General features: G+C 38.1%; 1 protein-coding gene across 1 annotated transcript; it reads right to left on the bottom strand.

Annotated features, from left to right (window-relative positions):
• HDAC2 (histone deacetylase 2) lies at window positions 1-23,972 on the bottom strand. Its single transcript, XM_033055492.2, has 14 exons — window positions 23,765-23,972; window positions 16,387-16,499; window positions 15,928-16,045; window positions 14,969-15,043; window positions 14,542-14,680; window positions 12,643-12,784; window positions 8,397-8,489; window positions 8,190-8,298; window positions 6,614-6,754; window positions 4,580-4,688; window positions 2,371-2,501; window positions 1,328-1,483; window positions 580-637; window positions 1-384 (listed from the first exon to the last, which is right to left on the bottom strand). Exons 1-14 carry the CDS (start codon window positions 23,814-23,816, stop codon window positions 354-356), a joined length of 1,467 nt encoding a protein of 488 aa, XP_032911383.1. The 5' UTR covers window positions 23,817-23,972; the 3' UTR covers window positions 1-353.
• Window positions 23,973-26,151: the final 2,179 nt, after the last annotated feature.

Here is a 26,151-nt window from a genome sequence, read left to right as displayed (position 1 = left end):
TGCAATTTTTTTATTTTTTTTTAATAAAGATAAAATTACAAAAAAGGTAAAATCAGCGCAGGAAAGGCAAATTACTTTAATAGATCAGTTTAGACATTTAACATAATAACTCACATCCATTTTTAAATACTATTACATAAAGCATGGTGAAGAAAGGAATTTCTGCCTCATAATTAGAAAACTCACAATACAACTTGCCAAAAAACAGAACAAAGCCATTTGAAAATAAATACAGTCCATGCCAAATAGTACAAAATGAAATCAGCAGTCTCTCTCCATATGAAAACTTCTCCTTTTAGGTATTCTCAGACTCTAGTATTAAGTTCTGCGACTGATGAGAGGCTATCTTTTGTTCAAGGGTTGCTGAGCTGTTCTGATTTTGCTCTGTACAAAGGCAAAAAAAAAGTGTTATTTTTTCAATTAACTGATTTAGAAATGTAATTTTGAACTACAAGTTCTGATTCTAAAATATTTAGTATTATGAGGAACTGAAAGTGATCTCGACAGAGCTGAAAAATATTATACAGTACTGATTTAACACTAAAAAAAAAATTGCATTATTAATTAATTAGTGTTTACCCTTTGGCGTCTGTCTTTTCACCACTGCTGTCCTTGGCTTTATCCTCCTCCTTAACATCTGAAAAATCACAAGATTTTAAATATACCAAAAGATGCAAGAAAGCCTTAAAATACTTAAGAAGTAAAGAGCATGACCAAGTTGGTTTTTTTGTATGTATTTCTAGCCAGAGGAAACTGGCTTTTAAAAGAAGTCATAGTTACATATTAAAGTACAGTGTTAAATGCATTCATCCAAAGGAGAGTCTGGGCACAATGCCAAGTGATTCAGAATGCCTGAAGGCAAGGTCTCTCTTGACTGGCCATAATGATGGCATGCAGTAATGAGACCTGGAGTTCCCCTGAGCTCAAGTTCTTAGAAAAATTAAGAGTCCTTGGAATTACACTGTCCCCAGAACCCTGTCTGGTTTCTGTTTCAGAGAAAACTAGTTGGCTCACCCCACAAAAGCAAACAGGAACAAATGTTTTGCCCAACATATATTGTTTTCATCTCTATTTTCATTAAGTCATACAAATCCACAGCTCTAAGATTTTAAGCTTGTGGGGAAGAAACAATAACCCTTCCCTGAAAACATCGTACTAGTCTGAATAGCTGTATCTTGAAACTGATAAGTTTAAAATAGATGATTTAAAAATTATGGAAAAGAATATATCATCTCAACAGCTAATTAACTTAACAGATAAAATATGTGTCTCCTGGACTGACATTTGCAGTTCTAAAATATAGGAAGAAATCACACCACAGTTCTACCTGCTTTTTTATCTTCAGTCTCTTTTTTGTCTTCTTCTATTCTGGCTTTCTTCGCTCCTTTCTTATGATCTGCAACATTTCGTCGTCCACCTTCCCCTTCATCTTCAGAATCTGAAAATTCTTCATCACACGCTATGCGCTTATCAGATGCTCGAACTAGGATTCAGAATTATGATATTAATTAGCCAAAAAATCCAACAAAAACAGGCCTACTAAAAAAGAACTATCAAATTAAGAATGAGTAGTAATATATTATAATAATTTAATACTGATTAACTAAATTACAGTTAAAACCACTTGTTTTTCAAGATACTCTGGGACTCACACAATAACCTCCAAAAAATAGCTTTGCAGAAACACAGGGGATGAATGGGAATATTTTAACCATGTATCAAATAAATTTAAAATACTGAAAACTAAATCCCAGAAGCAAAAATAATGATTTCAACAGTTCAGAAAATGGACAGTGCACTAATAAGAGGTTACAGAATTATTCTAATCACCATCAAAATAGACTAAATGTAGCAGGAAAATCTTGGCTATAGCTCAAGAACAACTCAAAGTTCATAGAAGGGTTATGGTAATAAAGTTGAGGGTCATGACACAAATATGGAAAATCTCTGCCTCACAACAAAGCAAATAAAAGGCTTTTTTTCCCCTTAAACACTGTATCTCATGTTACCTCAAAGGGAAACATAGCTTCTGTCTTTTGTTAGTCACAAAAAAAGTAAAGTACTATTTCTTTAGTTAAAATTCATTAAGTCTTCTGAAGTATCCACTATTAATTTGAAACAGCCAAGCTGTTCCATAAGATGCAAAAACACAGGGCTCTTCCAGCACTCCATTAGACCATTTAAGAAGTTCAAATGTGCACATGAATGCCACCTTAAAAACATCAAAAGTGTCAGACCAGAGGCAAAATCTTTTATTCCAGAAACAAAAGTGCCAGTCTTCCAATACTGCACACTACTACAACCTAGATTCTGAGCAATTAAATCCAAAACAACTATGAACATGTTCTATCATGAAAAGATATTTCTTACTAGAAATGCGTTTGTCTGGATCTTCTCCATCCTCATCTCCGCTGTCTTCATGAACAGCATCTTCAGGAATGGCTTGCATCTGTACACCAGGTGCATGAGGTAACATGCGCAAATTCTCAAATAAGCGTTGCCTGCAAGTAACAGACAAGAATAGTTATTACTACACAGAAGTAGCATTTCCTTGGATTTCTATGAAGTTCTGAACTCTGCATTCAAAATTAACTTGGTTTTGCTTTACAGCCAATTTCATTTTTCAATTAAAAAAATCAGCATGCCAAGCTCAGGAAGTATTCCATCCCAATGAGATCATTAGTATCCACAGTGTACTTGAACATAATTTTCTTTGTACTTTACAAATACTTATTTCAATCAACTTCAATTGTTAATTCCCCACAGGGTCAGCACAAGTACTGCCCACATGGGCTAAAGTGGTGTAAGTACGACTCTGTTTACAATAAGCCAGAGTATTAAGTTGGGTAATATACTAATCACTAGTTTCTTTAAATGGAAGTCAGGCCCTTAAAAGCATGAAGAGTTCCCAGTTATAAGCAGCAATGACAAAATTAATTCATTTGGATACATTTCCTTATTGGCTGTTTCAGGAGAACAGAGACAAGTTCTGTCCTGTTTAAGCAACCTGATGTGATAGATGGTATACTCCAAAGCACCATGTGTAAGAAAAAGAAGGATTCTTTTGTGACTCAAAACTATCATTCCCAAGTAGAAAGGCAAGCTTGGCAAGCATCAAATATCAGCATTTGAAACAATTACCTTAGCATCCTTCTGCACAATTTGAAGGGTTAAAGGGCAACTGGATGCTTTTTTTGAATCTTTAGAGACTCTGCCTCTGTTTAAATCACTAGACCTGGCAAAGTAATTTTGCTGTGCATGGGAACTCCCTAAAGCCAGGTGTCTGTGAAAGTACACAATGAACTGAAGGAGGATTCTCCAAAATGATGGGTCACTGGTCTTGCGGGTATAAGAATGTGTGTTTTCTATTGACAGAGAGCAATCTGTCTGGGATTGCAGCAGCAAGTTTTGCAGCCTACTTGTACAACAAAAGTTCAACAATATATAACGTACAGCAAGCAGCCTAGCAGATCACCAGCTGGAGAACCACATTACTGCTGAGAAATTTTGTACAATTACATTAACAAAAAATAAGTGGGCTTTTTCTCCCACCACATATTATAAACTCCTTTCATTTGATTGTGATTGATATAGTTGTGCTATGAACATCCATCACAATCTATATACTAATCACTTAAAAATTAGTATTTTAACTGCTTTGGTGAATTTTGCAATTTGAGAGTTTTAAAGATTATAACAGTATTGGCAAACTTAAACATGCAATTTCACATCTTTATTTGGGTATTCTTAGTAACCAAAAGAATTTGTACCATTAACATCCTGTTAGAATTCAGGGCAGGGGTGGCAGTTTATTCTTTTAAACTCAGAGAAAGGACAAACCATGGCAAACCAAGAGTATTTCTGGCTAACCAATTGCCTGCTACCAGTTCAGCACAGAACTGATTCTGAACAATATGCCTGCATTACTTCACTCCTGAAGCAAAATATTTGTTTCTAATGAAAATGGCAATATGGAAGAAGGAATGAAATAAGTATCAAAAGTGGCACAGCCTAAAAACACATAACCACCATAGCTTGTCAATGAGCACTGCTCAAACCTTGTGGATTTGTCAAATCACAGCTACTCAATTGCCTGCACACGTATCACTGTCTTTTCAGAGCTCTGGATGTTTGAGCTCACATATGACTTTTTATTTTTGCAGCTGACAGCTACAAAGAATAATATTCTCAGTCCATGTTTAGACATGGAGCTGAGAATTAGAAATCCTAGTCGACATGGCACACCAGCTTCTTTCCTGGCAGGATAAACTTTCTACAAAATTAGAATGGGAATCCAAGTAAAACAGTCATCTTTTCAGATGCTGGAAAAAGGAAAAATCCAAGCTGGGTCATAAATTTTCATATTTATAGTCATAAGACGTCATAAGCATGCATTCTGTTGGAGGAAGAGACTTCAATAAAGCCCCTGATAGAAATGACAGACACGTCAAATCTATTCTAGTACTTATTTTTAGTGAACAGAGAAAGGTATACAGTTTTCAAAACTGCTGAACAATTAAACCTCTGGAGAAACATGATCCACATGACCTACTTGATAGATAAGGTAATCACTACTTACTTGATCTTCTCCATATATTCTGGTGTATTCTGATTAGTCATATTTGAAGGACTAATATGAAGCTTGAAGTCTGGTCCAAAATACTCAAAGTAGTCATTATATGGCAACTCTATAAACCAAAGACCAAGACAACTTTGTTACTGAAAAAAAGATTTTAAACATTTTAAATACAACAGTAGATTTGACAGGGTTTTGCTTAGAGAACCATCAAACCTTAAGCATTCAAAAAAGCAATACTTATTATCTGGACTCCTCAGTGATTTTCCTCTAAATTATTCAATAAATGAACTTAAATTTGCTGGCAAAGTACAAAGAGAAAGATTTAATGCAATTACGCACTGAAGAACTCAATGACAAATTTGAGAAATAATTTTAAAATATACTTCTGCAGGAAAGAGAAGATCAACTGATGATTTCTTGTAGGCACTTTCAAAGTCAGTCCAGTTTAAAAGACTTAAGTGAGCCATTCAAAATATTCCTTCAGGACAAGTTTCAATACTTGTTACTAGGCTGAAGGTCACAGCTAGTTCAATATTCTTGCTAAGTGCTAGACACTCTTTCAGTCGTGCTGACTGGTTCAGTCTGTTTCCCTCCTTACCCCACTTTTTGCATTTTCACAGAAAATGGTGTCCCTGACTAGAACACTAAACCACCAAAATGAAGTTGATGAAGAATACATAGACAGGACAAAGCTATTTTACATTGTTGTATTTTGCAATATTTTATATTGAATAGGACTGTACCTTTCCAGATAAAGAGAAATATATAAAAAAAATCCATAGAACCTTTAAAAAATAAGACACTGAAATTAATTTTTAATTGTGCCCGTTGTCCTTCTTTATTTATGATTATTACAGGATACCCAATCTTGGTTAGGTGGATAGAAAGCAGACAAGAAGATTAAGTTGCTACTAAGTTACTATTGCAACATTTAGAAATGCGCTGTTATTTCTCAAAACAAACTGAAGATGACAGGGACCCAAAAAGTAGAGAGAAATGTTAAAAAAAAAATCTAAAAAACTTCCTACATACGTATAATCATACATATATATATACACACACACATATATATGTATATATGTAATCCATTGGAAGAGGAATGCTAATAGGAAAAAAAAGTCCCAAGATACTGCTATTGTGTCTTCAAAAGCTTTGGCTGACAAAGAATATACTTTGACATGAAAAATGGAAAATATGTATCTTGAAAGGCACATTCTAAATAGTTTTTTCTCACTGACACCAGCATTCTGCTGAAGTCAGATGGAAACACTGAATCCACCAGGAGATACATGAATAGCAAAAGGTTATCAGGAAAAGCTGCAGTTCAACATGCAAACTGCCAGCGACTCATTTGCAACAAATCAGTCCAAACAGCAATTTTAAATAAATGACATTCCAAAAGCATATCCAGGAGCATATTTGGCCTGTAGTAAAAGGAGTCCATGATCTTTAGGGATTTTCAGAGAAAGTACTTCAGCATTCAACTATTCTAAACAGTCTACTATTGTTTTTTGTGGTTTTAAATTTTAAGATAGCTTGTATAGCCAGAATTGAGTGAAATGAAGAGTGGAAGTCAATATACTTTTACAGCTACTTTTGTCAGATAAAATGAAGACACAGTATTTTTGCTATGTAACGTAGACATTTGCACAGTCAATAATATCTTAAGTACACCATGTCCGTGTTGTACAACTTACAGGTTGACACCGGTGCAATCAAAATACAGTATACATTCTTTCATAATGATGATATTCATATTAGAAATACTTATAAGTAAGCTTCTATAAGTTTTACATTTTGAATTTTCAAAACATGATTTAAAGCTTTAGTGAAGGTATAAAAAGAGAAATAAATACTTGCATTTATTTAGCGCATAAAATACTGAAATTTTATTGGCTAAATCCTAACAATAATTTTCTACCTAGTTTATTCTAAACTGATGTATTACAGCTAGCTGTACAAATATCTGCTGTTTACTCAAAATCTCCCATGATTATTTCTTAATAAAATATTAATTTGAATATTAATATTTACCATTAGGAATTTCACAATCTAAGGCAACAGCAGTTTCATATGTCCAGCATCGAGCAACATTACGAATTGTGTATCCTCCTCCTCCTAACATCAGCAACGGCAAGTTAAAAGTCTTGACAACTTCCACACATTTAGCATGACCTGTAAAACAAAAAGAGTTGACAATACATGCAAGATATCTATTAAACAGAAAAATACATAACAAACTATTTAATCAGACATATGCATCCACATTTAACAAGTAAGAACTGAATTGATTCAAACAGAACTGTCTCCCCCTAGAGCTAAGCACAACTTCACAAGAAGTCAAGACAAGACCTACAGATTAGAAATGTACAAAACACAATGAACATTATCCACCCCAGTCTTCAGAGACTTTGCATGATGGTCTGTTGCTGTTGTTCTGAAATGATCTTAGTGTTTTGTCTTTTCATAAATGATGTCATACACAGTGACAAATTTAGGGACAATTTCTCAGTCAAATACAATGGGGGAAGAAGGGAAAACAAAATCAGTAATCGGTCCTTTCTACTTCTAAACTTGAACCTGTATTAGAGGTTGCTAAGTCTTGCTTACAGAATGAACTGGTGCCAAGACAGTACACACTCCAGGGAGATACAGCATATTGAAAGGCATCTGCAGGAGGCAGCAGCTCTCTTGATTTCCAAGATATGTAAGATGGAAAAAAATCTGAGCTGTATGGGCAACTGAAGTAGTTTTGCCACCTGGTGCAAATCAAGAAAAGAACCCTGAAACACTGGAGACCCAACAGACACTATACTGCATTTTGTTGCCTAAAAAACTCTAACTGTTGCATTAAAAAAAAAAAAAAGACAAAACCAAGAAAACCCATGAATTCAACAGGATGGACTGAAGGTTTAGCAAAAGTTTACTATACATTTAATAATTTATCATTTAAATTAATAATAAAATAGTAACAAAATAAAACAATAATAACAACTGTAACAGTTATGCTACTTGCTAAATTAACATCCCAATTTAGAGAATCACAGTTGCAGGTAGCAGCTTAAGCAATACTAAAAGAAATTAATTCTATGATAATTAATTAAAATGATTGCTAACGTATGGCTCAGTATAACAAATATGACTATAAATTTAACAATGTACTGAGTAGTCTCATTCCAGTAATATCTATTTTACACCCAACAAGGTGTTTGATGTTTAGCATCTGTAGTCTACTCAGTTGACTACTAACTAGTTGTATTTGACCATCATTGTAAGTGTTGCAGACACTTTTTGTTCTGTCATTTCAGGACTCTGTTTTAGAGCTACAGAAAGCCTGTACATAAAAGAAAGGCAATCACTTGAGCAGCTAGGAAGCATATGGAAAACCAAGCTTCTTAAGGTTTTTAGATGGACAGAAAGAGAGAGGCAACTTCTGGGTTTCTTTTGGCCATCCCTGTATAGCAAAAAAAGAGGTGATTAATCATAGTTATGAACAAAATCTTTGGGACTCCAGTCCTCATCATGCAAGTGTCTTGAAAAACAGTATGAAGGGTAGAGGTTTTTACCAACTAAAAAGTTACAGACAACAAACAGACACTTTTCTGTTTACCTTTAACAGTAAGATTAAAGCATCCCAGCCTGTCCCCAGACAGTGAATCTGCTCCACACTGCAATACCACAGCACTGGGCTGGTACATCTCCATTACTTTAGATATAATCTATGATCAATATAAAACAGTGAGTCATTAATTGACATAATGAAAATACAAAACTAGTAGTTTTCAGAGAGCTTAAAAACAAAAAACAAAGCACTCACTGGTTTGAATATCTGTCCATACGATTCATCATCTATACCATCCCTCATTGGAAAGTTGACAGCATAGTATTTGCCTTTTCCAGCACCAATGTCCTACAAGCAAAGATGACAAATGCTTTAATACAAACACAGGAGCACATAGAATAGAATAATGAAAAAAAGTCTACACAAGTCTGCTGAAGTATCCTGTACCATTATCTGTACATATCTGTGAGGGAGAAGAGGCAGAGTTTACTTAACTCCTATTCTCCCATAAAATCATCTCAGAGTGTAGGAGCTGGACACCAAGATTAACATAGCAAAAAGTACACTCAATTTTTTAATTCAAAGTTTTAAGACAAAAAGACAAATCATAACCAATCAGTTTAGTCTGGTAATAATAGCAAACCAAACAAAAGTAGGAAAACCAAGAGCAAGGTGAGATGCATGTTTTCAGTGTGGCATAGAAGATTTGGACTTGAAGAGGTTTTTAAAACCACATTATTGGCCTAAACACAGGACCAGGAAGTAGCTGCAGCAAAAGGGAGAGAAGAAAAATCCAACAGATGCCACTTCTAGGTGCTCTTCAAGAGACTGAGACTTCTTAAATGAACAAAAAAACCAAACAAACACGCAAATTATTCTCAGTTCCATCAGGTGTCAAGACAAGAACTGTAATAGACTATCTAATCAGCTTTCCTAGACAGCCTATGTACTAAAAGGTTTGTTGCAAAACAAACAAACAAACAATATATATCAAGTGAATACACCCTGAATCCAACCCCTTCAATTTTGATGATCACCTTAAAAGCTAAAGATCTCTGCTTCCTCTCCTTGTCTTGCTTTACAGTTAAAAAAAAAATCATTAAATTGATCTTATCCTAAAACACGGCAAAGTCAAATGTTCACACAATTTCCACCTAAACAGAGTAATTGTTTGAGCTATTCAATGGACCTTCATGGTAACTTAGTTTAAAACCTAAAGAAGGAATTTGGTATTCTGGTAACCTCCCATTCACCAACAGATCAAATTTCATCAGAGAACCTAGGTCACTGTGCAGAACTACGGAGTTCAACTGATCTATTTGTGTGTATAAATGGCAAAACTTGTGCTATCATGTATGATATGCAGAAGGTCAAATACCTTACTGAGGAACACTCTAAGTTTAGACTGAACAATATATTCAGTAGAAAATGGATGAATGCTGCTAAACTAGAAAACCTCTAATTCATCTACACTGATGGAGCTGTAATCACAATATCATAATTTGACACATGATTTGATCCTGCATTGAATAAATGTAACCTGATCAACCAACTAGATCAACTAACTAAAGAATTATAGAAACAAGCTGTAATACAGCCCATCAAAAAAGACCCCAAAGAGATCTGACTGGTAAAGGTGATGAAAATAATCATCAAAGGCGGATCAAGTTAGGTAGAAGGAAGCAACACAAAATGGCCTCCAGAAGGAACACTGACTTTTCAGAGAATTAGTTCTCCCTTCAATTCAATTAGCTTTGTAATCTCTGGAGATAGGAAAAATCTCTATGGGGATGCAATAATTGTAATAAAGCCTACTAAAGCCTGCATGCAGACAATGCTCATTTCAAAATCCTAACTAGCACCTCAGAAGAAAAGTTGCCATGCCTGAGATACTGTTTTTCACTGATGCTGCTAAAAAAATAAATCCTAAAACCTGCAAAATAGTCTTATTTCAACTATGCTATCTTTTAATTCATTATTCTGGGTGTGGTGAGGTGAAGAGTCCACAAACTTCTCTGTCAACGATAAATGCTGCTTCTAAAAAGTCAAGATATCTAACCCTCAAAAAAAAAAAAATTATAGCCAAATTCAGCAACAACAGCTTGTCATGATAAACATCCCGGTCTGAGCTGCTTTTAGTTTGAAGTACCACTGCCACCTTGTGGCCAGTCAACTTAAACCACACAAATAAAAACTACAGCAATTTCACAACTACAAGGTGCACCCTTTTGACTAAAACTTTCCCCCAAACCCAGAAGTGCGCCCTCTAGTCTGGTGCGCCTTATCTGATGTACAAAGTTCGGAAATTTGCAAACCTGGAAGTGCGAGCTGCAAGCTGAGCTGGGACCCGCGGGAGATGCGGCCGTGCGGGGGGAGTTGGGAACTGTGGGAGCTGCGGCCGCCAGGCGGGGGAAACCGGGAACCGGTGCGGCCGCCGGTCGGGGAGAAGCGGGGGGGAAGTGGCGTGGCTGTAGGGAAGCGCCAAGAAGTGCCATGGGAAAGCGCCAAAAAGCGGCGAAAAATCGCCCCGGGAAAGTGCCGAAAAGGGGCAAAAAAGCACTGCAGGAAAGTGGCAAAAAAGTGCCCCAGGAAAGCACCGAAAAGCAGCGAAAAAGTGCCCTGGGATAGCGCCGAAAAGCGGCAAAAAAGCACCACGGGAAAGCACCAAAAAGCGGCGAAAACGTGCTGCGGGAAAGCGGCAAAAAAGCATCCCAGGATAGCACCGAAAAGCGGCAAAAAACTGCCCCGGGAAAGCGGCGAAAAAGCGCCGCAGAAAAGCGCGGACAAGGGGCGAAATAGCGCCCTGGGAAAGCATCAAAAAGCGGCGAAAAAGCACCCTGGGAAAGCACCGAAAAGCGGTGAAAAAGCGCCGCGGGAAAGTGGCGATAAAGCGACGGAAAAGCACCGTGGAAAAGCGACAAAAAAGCGCTGCTGGAAAGTGCCGAAAAGCAGTGAAAAAGTGCCGCAGAAAAGTGCTGAGAAGCAGCACCGCCGCCGGTCGAGGAGAAGCGGGGACACAGTGTGGCCGCGCGGTGGGACCCAGGAGCCGTGAGCTGTGCCAGCCAGCACCGAAGGCGGGCAGGAGTGCCGGGGCCCACTGCACAGGGACGGCGCCTGGGGCTGCGTTTAAAGGCTACACTGATCTTTGAAAAATGTTTGCAAATTGAGCACCTGCCAGTGATTCGTTACTTTGTTGCGCGCCGCGTGGTTCCTCGCTGCAAAAAAATAGTGCGCCTTATAGTCCGGTGGGCCTTATACGATCAACAAAGTTGCGAAAGTTGCCAACTCCTAGGGGGTGTGCCTTATAGTCCAGTGCGCCTTATGGTCATGAAATTACTGTCATCTGATTTCTTCCTAAATCAGTTTAGAACAGTTTAACAGAATCTAACAACCATAATAACATTCAGCTGCAACAACCACACTGAATTGAATGTTTTGCAACCCACTGCTCAACTTTCACTTACTCCTGTGCCTTCTGGTTATCACCAACAGGCTGCCAAACACACTTTTCAGAAGTATTAGCTGAAACATGAATATTTGTATCTCATGAATCAGTTTAAATGTATAAGGAAAACAGTGAATTATTTCCCAGCACAGCATTTTTGTAGGCCAACTTGTTAGAAGTGTTTACAATTTTTTTAAGTTTCTAACTGTATGCACAAACTAATGTGCAAAGTTGCTAACACCAGAGGAATGGCATATCCTGGGAGCCTCTCTAATAGAAGTTTGAAGTTGGAATATATTAATCCTAATACTTGTAATACTCTTTCAAGCTGTGAAGTGGAACAAATTCCTGTTCTAACAGACAGGAGTCTAACATGAACAATGACTAACTTAAAATTAATATGAAGGGTCAGGAAAATTGGTTTTCATTCTCAGCTTTGCCAGAGATGCTACAACAGCTTTAATGACAATTCTTCACAGGCAAATGCTCCCTCCCTCAGGCTAGCCATAATGCTCAGTACATGATTCTGTATGGGGAATGCTGAAGTTCTTACACAGTGAGCATCATGAGAACTCAAAAAACACTTCATGACATAAGGAAAGTTCTAAAAATGAGTCAATTGTATTACTAGGAAAGTAGAACACAGTAAATTCAAACTTTAACTTAAGCTTTGTGACTGTTAAAGGGTGACTTGCAAACCGGTACTTTTCACTGTAACTGCAGAACTGAAATGTACAGATAATCATAAATATACCATACTGTCTTCTTAGAGACATCTCCAAAATCTGTGTGAATTAAACGAATTTGAAAAAAGATTTCAGCCTATTTATCCAGAAGTGAATGTGTTAATTTCACATAGAAATTAATATTTTAGTTCCTTACTATCTTGTGTTATTTGCCCTAAGATTCCTCAACGAATCTGTGACTCTAGGCTAAAATTTTTTCTGAAAACTTGCTGTTGTATACCATTATTGTAACTGAGTGCAAAAAAAGTATCTACAAGGAAGACAGCAAGAGATAATTTATCACCTAATGAAATTTCATGTTTAACCTTACCCTAAGGTCCCCCGTGCCTGGAAAATATTCACCATACTTATGGAATGATACTGTCATGACACGATCTGTGGTATAAAATGCTTCTTCAACACCATCACCATGATGGATGTCAATATCAATATACAACACTCTTTGGTGATACCTAGAAAGAACATATAAGAAATCATCATCTGTTGTATTAATAATATACGAAGAACAAACAACAAAAATGCCAACAAACTCCCCCCCACCAAAAAGACACCAAAATCCCTGTGATTATTTTGGTTGATGTGAGCATAAGCTCTCAGAATTCTGTATAGTTTGAATAAGATTAATATGCTTATCTTCATCCAAATAAGGAATTTGTTTAGTATTTACCCCAAACTGTCTCCCTCTGCAGAAGCTATACCACATGCTTCTGCTGACATCACTTTGTTGTTCACATCTGCTGAATTCACCCTTTTCATTAACCCCAAGGACCTTCTTTCTGCCTTCTCAGTAATTACCAACCCAGTCTGTGTTTCATAAGCTCACAAAAAACAAATACTTATTTTCCATTGATTCTTCTTCCACCTCTCCAGCTTGTAAAGAAAGGCACATTCTTACTTTCAAGTGTATTGCACTTTATATTTGCATAGATTTATTACACTACCGTTTATTATTTTCTTAAATACTGCAAATTTCAGGACAGTTTGAGCTAGACAAAGAAACCAGTGATTTACTTGAAGGCTTAGAGCACCAGAAACAGTAAGTATCCCTTAAATTTTATATTTTCCAGTGAAGAACAGAGTCTGTCATCAGAAGATGCATTTTCATCATGCTTTGCACAGTACTGAGAGTGTAAGCACCCATAATTTCGGGACGGTTTTCCACTGTTACACAACCCATAACTACTCACAAGATTCCTTCCATCACATACACATTAAGCTAAGAAATTCAAGACTGGACCACAGAAAATCACATCTCATAGACTGCAGAGACAGCTCCTGAATATATGTTGCACATTAAAATGAATGTCTTAATGTGTTAGCATTAACTATTCTTAGTGTCTTTAGAAATATTTTCCATCTCTAGATTTCCAGATTAGAGCTACTTTCCTCATTCCTCACCAGCAAAAATCAGCTGTCCCACTCACAAGAGTCAAATACCTAAAATAGTTTTTCTAATAGATGGGATTTATGTGTTATTAGTATGTATACAGTCCTCTGAAGAAGTAAAAGCAGCACTCAGGACTTGAAATTTTAGTGAAGCATTACTGTTTGAAGTCAATTGTATGATCACTTTTTATTACTCCTCATTTCTTATTTTGCAGTCACAGTAGCACAGCTGTTATTTAATTATTTATTAAAACCAGATACATTAATTCATGCAATAATCCAAACAAGCTCAGTGCATGACATTCCCTGAATATTCCTGTTTGATTCAGTAACAAATCAAATGACAGGAAACAAGAAAACATATTGTGAAACCAAATGGGTGTAAGATTACGAGTAGAAGGATCGCCCTAAGGTGTCAGGGCAGTGATCCATCTAGGCCACTATTCTGTCCCCATGTGCAGCAAAGGGAGACTTTACAGAAATATTTACAGAAAGCAAGTAAGCCTGTCCACTTTCTGAAGTCTGCTACTCTAGTTCTCTCCCACCATCTAGAATTACAGTGTTTTTACAAATCATGGCATTTTGCAGGGTGCATTGTTGCTTGGATCTATCTCCTATTAGTTATCTTTTCAGTTTGCCTGTACTTTATTTTTAATATCTTGCTGAAGCCAAACCAGGCAGAACTTGGAGTTTTAACTGAAATGGTAAAAGTTAAAGCTACGAAAACTCACTCAAATAATAACTACAATCCATATATTCAAACATTTAAATACCTAAATGTAATACTTTCTATAATTTTAACTTGTGCCTAGCACAAACTTACTTCAGTAACTCAAGGATGGCCAGCACAATATCATTGACATAACAGAAACCAGATGCCTCTGATTTCTTGGCATGGTGAAGTCCCCCAGCCCAATTGACAGCCATGTCTGTTTGTTGTCTGTTCAATTTTACTGCCCCAGCTGTAAAAGACACAATGAAGAATGAAAGCAAGTGGAGTCAGAAATTTCTGATTGCCTTTAAATTTGTTACATGAAATAATACTCTATTTTTAAAATAGGTTGATTTAGAACAGATTTCTTACCGACAGTGAGATACTTTAGTCTGTAACTGATGTGATTATTTAAAAAATATTATTTATATAAAACTCCCTTATATTTACTTCATTTTTTAATGCACAATCAAAATTTCAAGTTGCTGATGTCAACCCAGTAAAGCTGTAAAACAGTTGGCAAACAGCCTGTACTTACCAACAGAGCCTCCAGTTGACAGCTGACAAAACTCAAACAAGCCATCAAATACAGGACAATCTTCTCCAACGTTAACTGTATAAGAAATGTAGTATTTTTTAAAAATACCATTCCAACAGCATCGATATACACATGGATAACACAGATGCATAGTTCATTCAGCATTTTAATTACTTATCCCCCATCTCATTTGTTAGGCTAATTTAAACACTGAAAACAATGCAGAGTCCTAATAGTATAACTCCAAACTAATATTTTTTCTTTTCTTTTTTAAATTATTTTTTGTTTCAATTGGAAGATTTGTCTCCTCGTTTGAACAAGTTTGATCATTTTTAGATTTTTGAAGAAATACTGATTAACACAGGTCATGTTACAAAATATACAATTACTCAAAAATAATTTGTTGACAATAAGGTATCATAAAGAGGTTACAATACTGCCTTTAAAATAATAGCTGTCAAACTGTATTCCTAATAGTACTTTGACCTTATTCCTATAATTAATGGAATAAATTAATAAAGAAAGGGTGAACAGTGAATGATGTACAGTTTTTACTATCTCCCTACAAGTGGAATGAGTGAGTTCTTTTCTGGACTTAAACACATTTTCACACATTGATTTTTCTTCTCTAATATTCTAAAAGCCATTTGTTTAAGCAACATTACAAGGCACTTTCACAAACAGTTCACAATCTGCCCATCAAGCCTTAGTATTAGCAGCAGTATTTCACATCTACAATACACCTTGTGAAACGAGGGGCAAAAATCCTTACATACTCTTAAAAAACATTTTTGTAAAGATGACTGCTTTTCATGGAAAAGTGTAGCTAAAGGCAGGCACATGCTACTTCCTTGCCACAGTATTTCTCTAACCTCTGTACTGGTGAATACTAAGTTTCAAACAATATTAACCATAAAAGCATGTACACTGAGTTAGTGTGGCACTTAGCGGGCACTTACATCTCTGCATTTGCTTGCTGTACTCAGACATATTGTCAGGTCTTATTGATCGGAGAAATTTGATGTATTCATCACTATGGTACTTGGTCATTTCCTCAGCAGTTGCTTTGTGGGGCCGCTGATAACAAGAACAATTTAAAGAAATACATCAGAGTGCTCTACAAAATCAGCTTTCAGTGTGCTAAAACAAGCAACTTGAAAGAAATCCCACCTACTTTGAAGGGAAAATAGTGAAAGGAAAATGATAGCAGTGGTGTTTCACATATAAAGCAAGGGCTACTCTGTTGTAATATACAACTGCATTAAATACTGCTTCACTTTTAAGTAAAAGACCTCTTAATACACTATTTAAGTACTGTCTATTTTCACTTCCACCTCTACTTATTTGTATGACAATACTTGAAGCCCTTTAAAAATAACTTAAAATGCTTCAGTGGACATCATACCGCCTATACTTACATAAATTTCCATTTTTCTGTATAAGCCATAGTTTAGCAGCAAGTTGTGAGTCATTCGAATCCTATGAGGCTTCATTGGATGTCCTTGTCCATAGTAATAGTTTCCAATATCACCTGCCAATAATACACAAAAGAATAGCTATTCATATTACAAAACAAGTTTCATTGCCACTTAATCCTTCTCAGAAGGTAAGCAAACAGGTATGATTCCAGAAAACAAACCCCACAAAGGGAATACTGTCTACTTCGAAAAGAACACAAGGGAAACAAACTTGTATGTCAGAGCCAGAGGGGAAAAAAAGAAGCCAAATCTAACACTTTGACTACAAGCAGACAGTAGTGAGAGAGCAAAGATAAATGTAAGACATGATTTCAAATCAAGAGTGAAGTTCTGGCCCAATAGTGGGTCAGAACTGAACAAGAAAATGGGAAACTGAAGTGGAATTAAGAGGAGACTACTGATGACATTGCCACACAATATCACAACAGAGGCTGTAGTAAAACCTACCATTTTGCATGAGCTGGTTTTATGATATCATCCTCAGCCTGTCCTTAACTACTAACCCTGTTACACCTAGAAGTTAGCTCCAAATCCATTGTGGCAACCACATGCACAAACAGGCCCCAGACACCTGCTGCTGGAGATCCACAGTACTTTAACAAGAACCTTATAATCCAGATTAACCTCTGTTATACTGGAGACCAACTAGGCACACAACTAAGATAACAAATTTGACACTCATTTCCAAGAAAGGAATAGCTGCTATCATGGGCTAGTAGTAAGTTTTCTTCTGAGCTCAGGTATTGTTAAAACACACACAACCCCCTTTTGAGTACTGACATTCTCAATACATTAACCATTTTAAACAGAACTGTCTCTGGAAACATAAAGAAGCCTGTAAATTATGTCCAGTTGTCAATGGCTTTCAGCTGGAGATTTCTAAAACACCTCTTCACGATAGCATCTCTTTTCTTTTTGACCCAATTTCCCAATAGGATTACTGAACTTTACCTTCTTGAACTTTTTACTTTTCTTTCACATCCTTCAACATGCTCTGCCTTGTCCACTGGGAACAAAAGAAACACTATTTTCACAATGTCATACTATTTTGTAAATTTTATCAGTCAGAGGTAAGAAGCAGCACCACTACAAAACAGCTTTAGTTTCACCTCTTCAACATGAGCTTCATGGAGGAAGGGTAAATCTCAGCTTGCTGTAGCATCACCAACTACCAAGAAAAACAAGTATTACAGTAAGATTACAAGTTTCAAAGCATTCTAAAATCCTTCAAGCTTTCAGTTTTCAAAGATATAAGGAGAGTAAGGACACTTAAGACAGTAGACATAACCTAATGTAACATAAGAAGATGATGTTTAGAAAACCTACCCCTCGATACCTAGCTCTTAGCCATCCCATAACAATAATAGAAGTAGAGTTTTAGAACAATAGAAACCAAGTTTTAATATTAAGTTAGGAACTTTGAAGAGTTTGGACCTTCTAACTTGGATACTTAAGTAGAAGAATAGTACTTTTTGTCAGTTACTTATTGCAAGCTTACAGGTTTGGTCACATGCAGGTCAAGAGCAAAAGTATTCAGAGTATAAATAAACTCCCTCCTTCCAGCAAAAACATTTTCAAGCATTTTACAAAAGAATATCTTATATATTTGATGTTTAGGAAAAAATCTATCACAGATCTTTGAAACTAATGCCTAGAAGATGAAAACCAACCATTTACTAGCACTACTTTATGTTTTGAAGTTACTATTAAGTCCCAGATTTTAAAAAATCTTCAAGCTAGTAAGAGCTTTAAATTTTGAGATTTTAAAGAAAATAATGATCAGAAATAATGTGATATTATTGAGGAAACATCATTACAAATGCATTTGTGGCTTAAAAATGGGGGGTTTTAAGGAGGTTGTTTCAATTTTAACTGCTTCAGCTTTTATAAAAATCACTGACATCTTATTCAGAATGCTGATGGATGGGGAAACACACAACTAAGAATTATTTTATAACTTATGTATGATGTAAGGTCTATTGTTTTTCCCGTATGAAATAGAGAAAAAATAAAGTTAACAAATTTCCCAAATACACTTGCAACATATCCTTCAATATACCACAAATAATTGACTAAACAAATTTTAGCTTATGCATATTCTATATACCATACACTGCAGGATACAGTTATACAAATAAATCAGGCACACTTCTGAGCCTTAGTTTAACATTTTTTACCACAAAAGAGAATTTGAGAAGAATTGGCACACTGGTAGATTTAATGGGAATTTATTTGTCAAATAGAGGATATGTAGTGAGTATCTGGCAGAATAATACCCTTTAGCAACAGACAATACAATACCATTCCTATTTTTCAGGTCGTAGGATCACTAACAAAAAAAGGTTTTGGCATTAGCCTCATTAAAAAAAAAAAAATTATTGAAGCATATGTACAAAAATCCCATCAAGTTTCAAGGGATTCGTGATGCCTACTAGGTAGGGGTGAGAAAGGAAAAGAGGAAAGATCTTTCTTCATTAGCACCTTGATTTTCAACCACATCATAAAGGGGACCCATTCCAGAGACACCTTACTGTGATGAAGGTAAAGCTGTCAAAAGTTTCCTTTCCTTTACCTAGTGAAGAAGGTGGTGCACTTCCTGGTATAAACACTCAATCCATCAATCCTGAAATTTACGTATGTCTTTTTCATATGGCACAGCCTTACCAGAGCACTTTGGAAAGAAAAGTAAGGTGTACCAAGAGCTAGTATGTGTGAGGATGGGACACCTCACTCACCGATGGAGCTAAAAAGCTCTGCACAAACCTCCACCAGACTGACTAAAATGTGTACATGAGGAATGGATACAGTGAGGCCAAGCTCACAAGATTATTACCATAGTTAGTATGAGTACTTAACTTTATACTTACTAAAATAAAGGTAAATTCTTACTAATATAGAAGTAAAAATCATACAAAGAGTCATGAGCACAGTATATCACTTACCAGTGTGGGAACACATGGAAAGCAAAAAAAGAAAAGTAACTGAATGAGGAAGAGGAGGGAAAAATGCAAAGTAGTATGCATAAAAAGTTTGCAAATCAATTAACCTTTCACAGCAAGGCTTCAAAAACTGAAATTTACTGTTTTATACCAGTAAAATGCCAGCTAAACGGCTCCCATTGAAAAGTAGCAACATATAATCTATGAAAAGTTGAGTCCTTAATCAAAGGAGAGACAAACCAAGGGCCCATTTAATGCTATAGGAGTTTAGTGTCCCACACTGTTCACTATGTGATACAGAAGACCTACCTGACAATTCTCACATACACTGCCAGGTTCTGGGTTCAAATATACATATACATATATGTACATACACACATACACACACACATATGCGTTCTCTTCTCAATTCATGCAAGTTACTTGCCAAAATGATGAGAACTATTAAATAAAAATATACTCATGATTCCTTTGATTAGCATAAGTTTTAGACACCTACTTCTCTATCTGAGACCTTACAAGGCCTACAGAAAATATTCTAACACATAGAAAAATACAAGAAGCTGTATGCCCTAAAGGAGTTTTAATCCTGCCCAAAACCACACAACTAACAAAAGCTACGCCCCCCCCCCCAAAAAGTATTAGTTTCTCCAGTTACTATGACATACAGAAAAACAACACCAATAAATTTATCCATTACAAAGCAGTCTTAAGTGACTGAACAAAGAGACAAGAGAGGACATCTACACGTGTTTTTTAAAACTTTGTAACTTGCATTGTTACATTGCTGTATAACTTTTAACAGATAAACTGTTACGTACATGGACCACATCTCAGCTTATTTTAGGTATAGTTACCATGAAATAATGAGGTATTTTGGAACTGCACTATGTGAAGAAACCTAATTGCTAAAATGAAAACCACATGGAAAAAACAAATCTTAAGAACAGTAGTTACATTGAATTGACTTCAGTGATACTAAGGGATGAACCCAAGTAAAGCTGAATGTAAAAGAAAAGATCATCAACGCCTGATGAGTCAAAAAAAACCCCAGCTATTCAAACAGCCCTAAAATTACTGCTCTAGTTTAGGAAGGATTGGGTATTTTATTCTGGTTTTAAAATTAGGCAGACAGCAGAAGAGTAGCTAAAACATGACTTTTGAGCCCTGAGCAGAAGTTGGATACCATCATCATGTTTGGAAGGCACTGCACAAAGTACTGATGAACTTCCAGAAAACACTTCAGTTTAAGTTCATTTTATCTGCAGATGTAGGCTTTAACTAGAAGTACCACGCAAACAATGCCCCACTATAGTAACACATTGCCCTAGTAAAACAGGTTTAGTCTCGTCTTTATGGGTGGAACCAACCACACTCTGATGCAGATCTCCCGAATTTTTCATGAAGGTAGAGCCTTTTGAACACCCACACTAAATGATGCACAAGAACCAATCTAAACAATACTGCCAGTGCACTGGCATGGAATAAATACGTGAACTCACTGTAACCACACCAATTGCTGCACAATTCTCTAGAACTGTGCTTGTCTGTGCAGGAGCACAGAGCTGGAAAGACCATCTGGGGCCTGTTCTCACTGCCATGGGCAACCTTGGAAGAGCTAAACTACCTGAGCCACAATGTTGCAAAACCATGACAACAACCTGAAGATACATGGTAAGAGACTAAAATAAAAGCTGTGATAGCCTTCCACATGGTTCTGAGCAGCGTGAGGAGCACACTCTGCTAAGCTAAGGCCATACATGTATCAAGATTAGAAGAATTTATAAAAAACATTATAAGAAAATCACTTAATTTTAATTCATATTTTAATTAGTTTTCCCCATAGTATACTGGTTTAAGCAAAAATCCTGATCTGAGTATGATCACAAGCAATGAAGATTCTGCAAACTAGAAGTGGATGACTTTCCACTACAAGCAAACTCAAGGTAATGAAATCAAGCTTTGTCTACTCAAAGTTTATTGGTCCCAAGTACAGTATGAAGGCTATTAAAGCTATTTATTAAAAAAAAAAAACCAAACAAAAAACAAACAAAAAAACCAACAACAAACCCAAACCAAACAACCCCTCCCCCCAAACAACAACAAAAAACTCAACCAAACCAAACAAAAAAAAAAAAAAAACCAAAAACACCCCAAACACACTTAACAGCAATACACTCCAAGAAAGTGACAGGCTAATTTAAGAAATCAGCCTTAAATGATAATCACACCAAGTCTTACAAACAGCATGGGGAAGTTTATTGCATCTCAGAAGATAGTCACATATAGTTGTAGAACTTTCCAAGACTTTTTAGTCTGCAACTTTCAAGAAAAGGAGTAAAAGTAGGTGTGGAGAGCCAATTATGACCCCAAAAAGGGGTAATTTACTTCAGACATGACATTCCTTTAGAGATATACCACTACCTCAGTATTTTTTTTGTTTGTTTTGGGTTATTTAACGCTTCAAACACTCCCTTCACTGTGATTCAATGGCTTTGCTGGTACAACAGTTACAAATATTCAGAATTGCCAGATGAACCACACAGTGACATCAGGATATTCATCTTAGGTATTAAGTCTAAAATTTCTTCTAATAACTCTATTTCCAAAAGGCACGTAAAATAACTGTTGGATTTAGCAATACAAATAAATGAGACATCAAAAGTATTTCAAAACTGTTTCTGTCACATATAAAACATTTATTTTAAGGCACAACAGATACAATTTTCTGTACATTATTAACTGCGTTTATCCTACAACTGCCTTAAGTCGCCATTATCCTGCCACCTCCAAACTTGCTCCTCTTCTAGTTTCTCCCCTCTCTTCACAAGGATAGCTTTGTTGGCTGTTAAGAGATTCTAATGTACCAAAATCCAGTAATCACAGAAAAACAATATATCAGCATCTAGTAAGCCACAGTTACTTATCTTTATCAAAGAAAAAAAAAAGCAAAAGAATAAAAAAGAAAACTGATTTTAAAAAAAAGGCAAATATTTTCAGAGAGAAAGCTTCTGAACTATCACTACTGTCTTTCTTCCAACAAGGAGAAAAGTGATTCCTCTTCCCCAGGAAAAGTAAGATCTTAGCTTCACCAAAAGTATCCCTAACAGGGGCCTCCTTTCCCCTTTAGGCTGAACAAAGAACCAGTGCTAGCAACAAAGAGAAGGGGGCGGCAACCACCACTCTGCCTCCTTTAGAGTGGTTAAAAAAAAAAAAAAAAAAGCCAAGACAGGCCCCACAAGATCTGCCATTTCCAAAGAATGGCAGGTTTGCTACAGCAACACACCCTTTCATATCTTGAGTGGGTTTAACCACTCATCTTCACTTCCAAAATGGTGAAAAGGCCAAAGCACTACGGATGAACATCCTCAACCTCTGTTTCCTGGCTACTACCAACCCCAGCTCCACATGCAGCCGTACGAGATTGTTACAATAGGAGGCAATTTAATCAAATCTCTTAATTAATCTGTCTATCGAGCTCACCGCCCAGTATAAAGAGGGCTAAATAAATTCAAGCTCAAGAAGAAACCTGAAAGTTCTTGCTGCTGGGACCAGAGAAAACTGCAAACAAGCTGCTGACAAGATCTCAAGACAAGATGCCCCTGTGTCCCCACCACACAAGTGTGCAAACTCGGAGGGCCTACATGCAACTCAAATTTCACGATTATTAAACACCCACGCACACAACTTTCCGCGTTCTGCAGGAAAGGAGGCTCGTGGGAGCCAGATCTCTGCTCTGATCCATGTTCGGTCTGGGGAATGGGGGAGGAGGGGGCTGAGTCCCTCTGTCCCTCCGTACCCCAGACCTCGGTACGAAAGCCCGAGGCAGGGAAAGGCCTCAGCTCAACAATCACCAGGTGCCGGAGCTACACATGGCCTGGACTTTCTTTGCAGGGGAGGAGCCACACACAGCAGCGACTCCAACGCCTCCGTGCTCAGCGGATGGAGGGGAGTGTCTCAACTTTTCTTCTTCTCCTTTTTTTTTTTTTTTTTTTTTTTTCCCCTTTGAGGCGGATGGGGCGGGGGTCAGTATTTTGGGGATGGAAACAATAGACACAGCACCTACCACCGGGCCCGGTAGACCAGGCAGTTCCCCGAGCTGCACCTCGCCCGTCTCCTCCACCGCCGCCCCCCGGCCCCGCCGCCCCACGCCCGCCGGCCCGCGGGGCTCAGCAGAGCCGATGGCGGGAGCGGGGCGCGGCGGTGCAGGTGGAGGCAGCGGGGACCCCCGGCCGCCGTGGGGCCGGGCCGGAGTGGGCTCGTCCCGCGGGGCAGGGGCGGCCGTGCCGGGGGCGCCGGGGACACAGCCCGCCCCGGGCGGCCATTAGAGGGGCGCCCCCCCGCTCCTGCACGCGAGCTCCCGCGCCGGCCCTGCTCACCGTCGTAATAGTAGCAGACTTTCTTCTTGCCGCCGCCCTGACTGTACGCCATAGGGCTGCCGCGCCGGGGCCGTGGGCAGGGAGCGGGAGGCCGAGGAGAGCGCGGAGCCGGCTCGGAGGGTGGGAAGGAGGGGGCGGGAGAGCGGGAACTCGCGACGCCTGGACCGCCAGCAGCGGGAACGGGCCGGACCCCCGGCAGCGGGAGGGGCAGCTGGCGGGACGCGCCCAATTCTCCGCCGACGGAAGGAGGAAAGGAAAAGAAGGAAGAGGAGAGCACTCAAGTGAGGGGACGTGGGCTCACGCCTACTTCTCCGTGCTAGCTTCTTTTATTTACACACACAAGCCAGCGAAGAAACTAGCAGGGTTTCTTCATTAGCGAATCCTTGGAGAAGACTCTTTTCTGTCTCACCCCCATGGCGCGCAGTAGTACGATCCGCCGCGGACGTCGGGCTATATCCCCGCCCCCCAGCGGAGCCGTTTAGCGCATGCGCGCGGTGGGCGCCCCGTCTCCCTCAGCGGCGGCGGCGGCAGCGGGAATGAGGAGACCCTGCGCTCTTGGGGCCGCAGCGGGCCCGGGCCCTGCTCGGCGCCAGGGCCGCGGCGAAGCCCCTCAGCCGCCTCCCCCACCCCAGCACCGGTCTGGGCCGCGGCTGCCTCGTCCCCAACCGTGCAGCGCTTTCCGCCACGTTGGGGCACGAACCTCGTCCTCTACGGGGCGGCTGCAGCGGCTGGGACGTCGCGTCTTGTCCCCTCCCCAGGTGAAAGAGTCTGCTCTTTTCCACAACAAAGCCCGTTTCTCTTTTGTTTCGTTTTTGTTTTTTGAGTGCTTTTGTCAGTCAGTACTCTGCCCTAGAGGTAACTGTTGCACCTCAGTATCCCTGTTATAGAGGAAGTTCAAAAACATGCTTCACAGTATCACAGCAATTTCCCCAAAAAATCCAGGCATGCCACACAAGAAGCATCAAACATCTGACTCATTTGTCTTCGAGATCTCTAGTTTTCTCTCCTTGCCGCAGCTCAGGTACAGACTGAGGAAGGAGAAACATGATCACATTCATACTTAGCCTACTTGCTTGTATTTACATTTATCCAGGGATTCACAATGTGATACGCGAGTCAGGGGATACACATCACTTACACTAAAATTTACCGTTTCTTCATCTGACAGGCCTATACTTAGTAACTTCCACTCATCCACTTGTTTGTCTCTCAGAGTTTGTTGATTTACTGGAGTTTCTAAAAGTACCTAAACCCATGTTATTTTGCCTCATGTGCTTCTCTATTTGATGATAGCAAGGCATTTGTATAACCTGTGTCACACTACAAAACCAACACATGCCCAAACATGGGATTCATCTTTGTTCCCAGGATTAGGTTGCTTTCACTCCTAGAGGTACCTCAGAGAAGTCTGGGTCCTTGTAGCAGATTAAAAAAAATAAATAAATTTTATATAGTTAGAGACAGACAACTGTAAAAATAACTTTGTTAAACAGATATATGCACAAACACCTTGAGGATAACCCTAGGACATCCTGGATTCCGCCCCCAACCCTTCACCTTTTAACTTCATTATGATGTACTCAGGTGGCATAGCGGTTTTAAACAGCTTTTTTTCGTATTTGATTTGGAATATTCTCTTTTTTGTGTATTATTTCTCTCTTGGAAATAACATACAAAATTGATTTCTACACCTTATAGTACAGTCAATGTTTGCTTTGTGGTGCAAAGTGCAGCAAAATATCTGCATAATATATGAGACACAATATTATCTACTTAGCAATAAATTCCTTTTTATCTCAAACCTGCTTAGCACTGAAGAGACCTAGATTGGACTCTAGAAGCTCAAGACATTATTTTGTATTAGCTAATCACTTTGTTATATGCTTCTTTGACTGCTGAAGTTCAATGTGTTTTATGAAGTTACTCAACATTTTGTAGTTACCTGATAAATATTTCTTCAAAAGAGTACAACAACACATCAGTTGGCTCAATTTCAGGAATACTTTTATTGCACCACATAGAGAATTCAATTAAAGCAGCGATGCATTGTCAAAGTTCTTGTTAGTGACTTCACATAAAAAAAAATTTCAATTAGCATCAAATGGATACTCAACCTTATATAGGAATAGCTTATTTTGGTTTAAATGGGCTAAATCAAGAGAAGCTATGTTGTTTTCAGGGCAAAAATGACTATTCATGTTCTTCTAACATCTGAATTCAGAAAAGTGCAGCTCTCTTTTAGAGAAGCTCCTTTAATACTTACTCATACCTGACTTGAGCAAGCATCAATAAGCATATAAAGTTATCCTTTAGTCAAAGGAGTAAGAACTCATTCACTGAATTCACAGTAACTCAGTATGACAGCAAGGACACTATTACATTTAGAG

This window comes from Catharus ustulatus, chromosome 3 (genome assembly GCF_009819885.2).
Source record: "Catharus ustulatus isolate bCatUst1 chromosome 3, bCatUst1.pri.v2, whole genome shotgun sequence".
NCBI lineage: Eukaryota > Metazoa > Chordata > Aves > Passeriformes > Turdidae > Catharus > Catharus ustulatus.
This window is presented reverse-complemented; position numbering and strand designations above follow the sequence as displayed.